This window comes from Telopea speciosissima, chromosome 2 (genome assembly GCF_018873765.1).
Source record: "Telopea speciosissima isolate NSW1024214 ecotype Mountain lineage chromosome 2, Tspe_v1, whole genome shotgun sequence".
Taxonomy (NCBI): domain Eukaryota; kingdom Viridiplantae; phylum Streptophyta; class Magnoliopsida; order Proteales; family Proteaceae; genus Telopea; species Telopea speciosissima.
Window position 1 is genome coordinate 73,711,576 of NC_057917.1, and position 7,565 is coordinate 73,719,140.

Below are 7,565 nucleotides of genomic sequence, written 5' to 3' on the forward strand. Positions count from 1 at the left end.
GGTCATTTGATGGTGATGAATAGAAAATCTCTTAATCCATTTTTAGAATATAATATTGCTGACCCATAAAGTGTTTTAAACCCAAAAAAATTTCTTGTTGTGTGTCCCATATCCAGCGTGATGTGACCTTAAATTTGGATTTTCTAGGCAGGTGTGGTGGAAAATATCTTTGCTAGTGCTTGCTTTTTGCGTTTTGCGTTTTGCTTTTATAACCATCCTTTCCCGTTCAAAATCTGCAATCCAAACTACTTCTCTTTCTCACTTTGATTGGATTCTACAATCCCTTTTTGAGAAAGGTTTCTAAGGAACTCATACCAAAGGAGACAGTAAGCCATTGTTATAGGAAAAATGTGATGGTGATGTTCATGAGGACGATGAGTTGATTCATAATGGTGACTTTGAAATATTTCAATTATCGACATCACTTTCGCACCATCTTTTCCAAAACGTATGCTTGGAAGAGGTGACAAGCATCCATTGGTATGACATCGCACCAAATTGCATCTTAATAAGATTTTTCAATGAAGAAAGTGACAGGCATCTCTTGTATGCTAGCACCTCATTTCCTTTCAAAAATCGCATGATTATGGTCATGAAAGCAATGCGGGAAATAGAGATTCCTAGAAACCGATAGAAGACGAGGTCAAAGAAGAAATAGACCTTGGTGTTGAAAACTTGAAAATGATCCCTGCCCTGTGTTCATTAGTGCAAACTTGAATAATAGGATGGCAGAAGAGAAGAAACGATTGTGTTGAGACTATCAAGACGTCTTCGCGTGGGAATATTCTGAAATGTCAGGAACTGGGTCCTCAAGTGAATGGGAACAGTGCTTGAAGCGCTTCTTCCCAGCACTTCTTACCATGATTCTCTTGCTTGCTTGGCTATCTTTTGGGTTTTTCGGTGCAGGTCTCTTCTTGCTGTTTTTGACTTGTGTTTTGGGCTTAACAATTCCTCACTCACAACCTCTGGGTTTCTCGCGGTCCAGCCTCATGTTTGCGTTTGCTTGGATGCCAGTACATTACGTTATTAGAATAGTTATAGATTCGACAATAATAGTCCCTCGAATTCGAAAAGTAGTAACGAAAATGGCTGACCCAATGACTGATTCTGCAACTGTCACCGTTGGTGTTAGAGCAAACACCAACCAAAACACGAAAAGAAAACAAAAACAAAGCAAGACAACACAGAGATTTAACGTGATTCACACACCAGTATGGTGTACTACATCCACGGGTGAAGGTGAAACTACTTTACTATGTAAATCGAAGAAAGTTACAACGGAGAACCCTCAAGAACACCCAAAACGGCGTTGCTGCTCTTTCCCTGAAACCCTAAAACGAAAATCCCAAATCTCACTCTCTTTACAATAAAACGGGTAAAGAATATAAATACTCCTCCATCGGATAGAGTCGGGTCGAACCGTATCGACTCAAACCCTCCACTACCATCACAGATTTCAGCAAAAAAATTCCATTCAGATCGTCACCAAAAATGTCAGAGTGGGTCATTCATCCAAACGGGTCTAATAATTCGAGACATACATAACAATTGGAACCAATGAAGCAAATGATTGATCCATCATATTCCAGGTGTTCAAGAAGTTAAGGGAAAAAGAAAGGCATACAAATTCACAGCAAAGACCAACTCACACGAAGTTTTCTCATTACAGTAACCATAACGAGGTCACTCTAAGATCTAAGGTGCATACATACATAGTTGTTAAAGAGTTAGCCTTCATTGCAGACAAGCTTATGCTTACCCTTGCTTCACCTCCGCCGTACCTGCTAGTTCTATAATCAACCAAAGAACACAAGTAGCCTCTCTTGCTCTTTACTTCTTCCACACACCCATCCTATACTATCTACCGATGCCGTTTGTGTGAAAAACTCTATTGCTGCACATCATGAGTCAATGAATTTAGTTCATGGAACTCAAATATGATTGAATAGATTCATCTAACCTGGATGTGATGGGGATATATATACTAACAATTGTCTCATCCAGATCCAACCAATATTCTTCAATTCTATTCCTGAAGTCATTTTCTAAAATTGATTCAGACCCAGAGCTCCTGATGCACCAATGTGTAGCAGAAACATCTCTTCCAATGTTTCTGTTGTTACAAGCTATTCCTACGATGTGTTAGTATATCATGGCAGACCGTGACAACCATGACTGGTATTTTGCCCCACCTGAAACCGGAAACCATATGCTTCACAACTAGTTAGGCTGTGTATGGCACCGTTTCTCTTCCAAATTAGTATTTTTGAGTCAAAAAAACTTGTGTGTTTTTGGTAATTTGAAATACTTCTGTAATCTGTACCAACAAATGTTGTATGGTAATACTGGAAAAAAAAAATTTATCTACTACTAAAAAAGAACAGAAACATATATGGAATTTATATTAACAGAAGTATATTTTCCACTATGTGGTGGTGGTACTAGTTGTGGCATCGATAGAGGTGGTGGTGGCGCCGGTGGAGGTGAGATGGAGGTAGAGGCAGTGGTGACGGTGGTAGTGGTAGTGGTGGTGGCGGCTGTGGAGAGTCAAGAGTCGAGACTCATATAAGTTGGGTCTTTTTTGTTGCCCAATTTTGTTTCCGTTTTAAAAATCATTTTCAATATGTTTCTCAAATGACCAAGAAATTTGTTTTTTTTTTTTCCGCACGGTTCATTCCACACCCTAAAAAAAATAAAAAATCACATACATGTTATGCTCCAAATGTATTAAAAAAACACAAAAACACCAACAGTGTGTATTTTTTTAGCGTTACCTAGAGTGAAACAAAATCAGTTATGTAGGCTGAAACATAACAAGTTTCAAGATTATAAAAAACCCATCTCATCACCATCTAAAAATGAGGGAATTGTAATAATTCGTAGCAACTTTGGTAGTTCTTCCTCGGAAAATTGTGAATGCAAAACAGTTTTGTAAGAAAAGCAGCATATTGAATCTCATTAGTTAGTCGTCAAGAATGAGAGAAGCATAACTTGCAAGTGCCGGCTTGTCCTGTTGGTTAAGCCTGTTGCTTGTCACAAGCACAGATCTGGGATTTTGCATAAATAAGGAAAAGGAAAGCTTTCTCATCCATGATGCAGCACTGGAAGCAGAAACAAATGTAATAGTAAAGATTGGGGATATTGGTTGTCAGTGGGCCAATTGGTTATGCTAGTCCTGTGGTGTTTTTGGATCAAACAACCAACCTGGAAATTTCATCCATTTCTCAATGAGGGAATATATATCTTTCATCAAAATCAGTAGACCTAGCATACCTAGTTCCTATCATTTTCAAGATTCCCGACCCATATTACTATGGAATAGAAAATAGGAGCTTCCAAAAGAGTTTAGCTTGGAAATTCAAATTGAAAATTGATTGCCCCATAACTAAGGCAATCATCCCAAAATATTTGATTCTTATATAAGAACCAGCCTGAGTTCTCCATTATGCATACAAACCACCACATTTCCATTGTTAAACAACCTAATTGTCCCAACTTGTTATAAGTTCCTAGCTATTAGCAGTTAGGGCAAAAGAATCTTATCACAACCTGTCTACTCAAGGACATACTTCTGTACAAAGAAAAGATGCTAGCCATCTCTTTGCCCTTTCAAGGCTTCCACTTCTCACAAATCCCAAAACAGACACTATTAGCATATGAATAAACTGCAAACCATCTCCTTTGACTCTTCCGTATTTTATCACATGTTCGACATTCTCAAGTTCCCCTAAGTGCACTAGTTCTTATATTTGTTCTTCATGATTTGCCTTCTCTATCTATTTCAACAATCATTGTTTTGTTTCTTGATTGTCCAACATGCTACTCCACTAGATCATTCCTGCAATGCATTAGCATAATGAGCCAGAATGAGATCACTGTCACAGGTATTATCTCCTTCTGTGCCTGATGCCACAACAACCAATTCAAGCACTATCTGAGAAAAGGTTCACCACAACCATAACAAAGATCCTAGCTTGGAAGACCCTGTTCATCTCTATCTCAAGATGAATTTCTGGGCTTCTAATTATTTTGGGGCTAGTTCTCTGAAACACTCCCATTGCAAGCAAAACTTTATATTGCATGCAGAATATGCATTATCATTTATCATCAGAAGTGAGAAAAAACTTTAACTTGCCAATAGCAGTTTTTCAAAATTTGTCATTATATATAATTGTTTGAGCCTCCCCCAAACTGCATCTCAAACAAACAGCAGACGAAGTAATATCCCGCAATAAATGCCCAAATAGTATTAAAATAAGTCTGTTACCAGCAACCGAACCTTCCCATCATGGGGAAAACCCAAAGAGAATTAATATGGTAGCATATCTAAAGCAAAAAGTTGTAGAAGACTGTCAACAAATGGATTCCTCTTTCCGCTCTCATCATGTTCACTTGCTCTCGATGTCATACAAGTCGGTTCTGAAATTGTAAAGGAAAAGCAATAGATAATATAATAACACTAGCACTGTCATTTTACGACCATCAATTCGCATAAACAAACATGACAAGAGAGTGTTATGAATGGCCAAGAATTCTACAAACTAACTCAAAAACGGAAAATGCCCATTTTGTTGGAATAGAAAGTAACAGAATTTCATATTGGCAAAGTCAATTCTCATCCCCCCCCCCCCCCCCAGCGGCACAAAAAAAAATCTTTCTCTTTACTAACTGCATCTCAATCAATTTTAACTAGTATTTGCATCTGAATTTGTTGATGACTAGCTTCTTTCAAGCCTATATAGGGGAAAAAACGAAGGAGAAAAAAATTTCAAAGTGCAGTGCTGGAAACATAATCAAGTCTAAAAGATTCGGAAGATTAAGTGGTGGGGTAATTGATTGCCATGTAGATGATGTTATTAGGATTTAAAACAGCAATGAACAGCTCATCCAATTTCGCTTGAGTGCTTAAGTGCTTAAGTGTTACTTGTCTTTAGGGATCATTTTGTGGTTTCTAAGCAAATTATGAACAAGAAGATATCATTTACTAGGCAAAAAATATATATCTTCTATCCAATTCAATGCTCCTCACTTTCAAAGTAGTTCATTTCATTTTTTCACTCTTCAGGAATCAGGATATGGGTGGCAGTGGCTAATAACATTAGGGAATATTACCTCTAACAGAATCAGTTTTATTTTTATGAGTTACCCTCAAAGAAAGATTGGAATTTGAAATGGAATTAAAATAATAGAGGAATGAAGTAGAGGTGGTAAAGGGAGGGAAATGTGAAGGTAGCCCGCTAGGATAGACTATAAAATTCAAGAAACGGAAAAATAGTATTAGATACAGGAGTTTCAATAAATTTGAGCTTGATAATTCCAATCATAGCTTAGCTTGCTCTCTTTGGGTATATATTTCATCTTACTTGCAGGATTTGATTGAATTCTACCATTTTCTGAATAATTTCATTATTCAAATGAAAAAATCATCTCAATCGAAACTTCTTTTCAACTTATGTCTTTATCGATACAGTTATTGTCTAATTACAACTTGTTTGCCCACAAAGTTCACCTCACCACTGGTCTGATCAATCAAAACTATGCACTCTTGCTTACAAACAACTAAATTATTCATCACCAATGCAAAAGGTTATTAGTTCCATGCCAAGCCACAGTATAAACCTACAAGTAATGGCTCCCTTTATCCAATCTTTTTCACATAATTCAATCAATGAAAATCCAAATGTCAAGCCATTACAGAAACAACCATGAACTAGTTTTGAAGTGACTGATCAAAAGAACGAAGCTTTAATTATCTCTCCCTCCCCTCCCCCCACCCCCACCCAAAAAAAAAAATTATGCCTGGACATCAGAACTCATCTCATGTTTTCAGTTAACTACATTTACATTTATTAAAAAACAACAATTACTGCCACTAATATATCAAGTATAAGGTATCACAGTAAAGGGGGTTTGGGGGGGGGGGGGGTGGATATTATCCAGATGAATACTAAGTGAAGCAGGTAAGAGCAATTCAGCATATTAAAATTCAAAATAAATCATACAGATTAAGTAACAGAGAGAAAAACAAGTTCAACAACAAACAAATATAACAATTACGAGTCAAAAAAAAAAGTCATAAGCACACCAAAATTTCAAGCGGAACCCAAGATGTAAAAGGATACACCAAGTAAGACCCATGAAGAAAACCGCCCGCCAAGACACCAATGAACAATCGATCCCTCAAGACTGGATTCTTCCGAAATGCGATTCTTACTGTGAGGATAGGGACCAAATCCAAATATTAAATTTGGGGTTGCGAAAACACCCGTTATTTTTTAGATGAAATCAAAACATGCACACACACACAAAACCAGTAATCACAGAAGACAAACCCATGAAGGTAGAGGCAAAGGGGAAAAGAGAGGCTAAGGAAACTTACTGAGTGGAAGAATAGGAGCGTACATAAGGGGTACCAAGAACTTCAATGGAGGGCCTTTGTTTTGTCTCGTCACAGCGACCTCGCTACAATCGATTTTCACCGAAATTATTGAAAGGAAATCTGCAAATAAAAGGCGGAAGCAAACAAAACATGACTAAGGAAAAAAAAAAAACACCCCTTACCCACTAGAAGGATTGGACGGTGACGCCATGGCATAGCAAAAACAAAGGCTCTTGCAGGAGTTGTTTGTGAGATCTTAAAGTCAATATGTGGTTTGATCTTCTCACAATTCAACTTCTTCGATGCATTTGGTTTTCCGGGAACGCGAGATTGGTTTTGATACTTCCAACGAAGAAGCCGCCTATACGCTACACTACAGGTCCAAAAGGGTAAAGGGTGTGTTTGTAAATAAAGCGAAATTCAGGGTCATGACTCATGGCTGTTGCAGCCTAAATAAAGCGTAATTAAGGTAATTTCACTTTTCAGATCAGCCCACATTATATTCTTTGGAGAAGCCCAATTGTCTTTTTCTAATGCGAACGTAGGTGGGCTGGGCCGATGACCACAGGTGTTCATGGACACCCACTGTCTAGCCAAAGGTTATAATTGCCACATCATTCTGCCATGTGGCAAAATTTATGGACCATCAAAGGAAAATCAACTTTAAATTACATTTGATATATTATTACAGTTTCAAATATCGGTCCAAACCAACCAACTAGGCAAGCCATAATGGACCAGAACTTGAAAATCATGTTCTAATTTTAGGATAGACCTCGAGGTTGATTTATTTCAATGAAAACCAACAGTTATCCGAATCGAGATCCAGATTAAGATCGGGTCTAACCGGTTCAGATCCGATTCTATTCAGATCATTATTGGCTCTCCCCTTATTTTATATTGTCTGAAATCTCGTTTCGACTATTCCAAGAGTCTCATCCAAGGATCAGAACCCACGACTTACAGATGTTCTATCTTCGGATGGTCATTCACAGTCTTTTCATTTTTTGTTTTTTGTAATCGATGATCAATTACTGTTCAGATCAATGGAAATAAACCTCATATTTTGATTTAGTTGTCGTATGCCCAAAAATTTTTATTGAATCTGAAAAACCTACCCAAGACAATGCCAGCCCAAGCCCAACTAGAAAAAAAAAAAACAAAAAACCCCAAGTTTGATTACCCA

The 7,565-nt window shown here is 37.6% G+C and overlaps 1 protein-coding gene across 1 annotated transcript; it reads right to left on the reverse strand.

Moving 5' to 3' along the window:
• Positions 1 to 4,125: 4,125 nt before the first annotated feature.
• LOC122649695 lies at positions 4,126 to 6,718 on the reverse strand. The gene is made up of 5 exons (XM_043842932.1): positions 6,674 to 6,718; positions 6,562 to 6,620; positions 6,380 to 6,462; positions 6,123 to 6,213; positions 4,126 to 4,419 (listed from the first exon to the last, which is right to left on the reverse strand). The coding sequence occupies exons 2-5, from the start codon at positions 6,588 to 6,590 to the stop codon at positions 4,389 to 4,391; spliced, it is 234 nt and encodes a 77-aa protein (XP_043698867.1). The 5' UTR covers positions 6,591 to 6,620; positions 6,674 to 6,718; the 3' UTR covers positions 4,126 to 4,388.
• Between the last annotated feature and the right edge of the window lie 847 nt (positions 6,719 to 7,565).

Excerpts from the sequence above, each read along its gene's own strand:
- LOC122649695 (XM_043842932.1), bottom strand. The coding sequence starts at position 6,590 with ATGGCGTCACCGTCCAATCCTTCTAGTGG. Across the intron at positions 6,214-6,379 it reads CGCTCCTATTCTTCCACTCA|TAAGAATCGCATTTCGGAAG; the intron begins GTAAGTTTCCTT and ends CTATCCTCACAG. Across the intron at positions 4,420-6,122 it reads CTTCATGGGTCTTACTTGGT|AACCGACTTGTATGACATCG; the intron begins GTATCCTTTTAC and ends TTACAATTTCAG.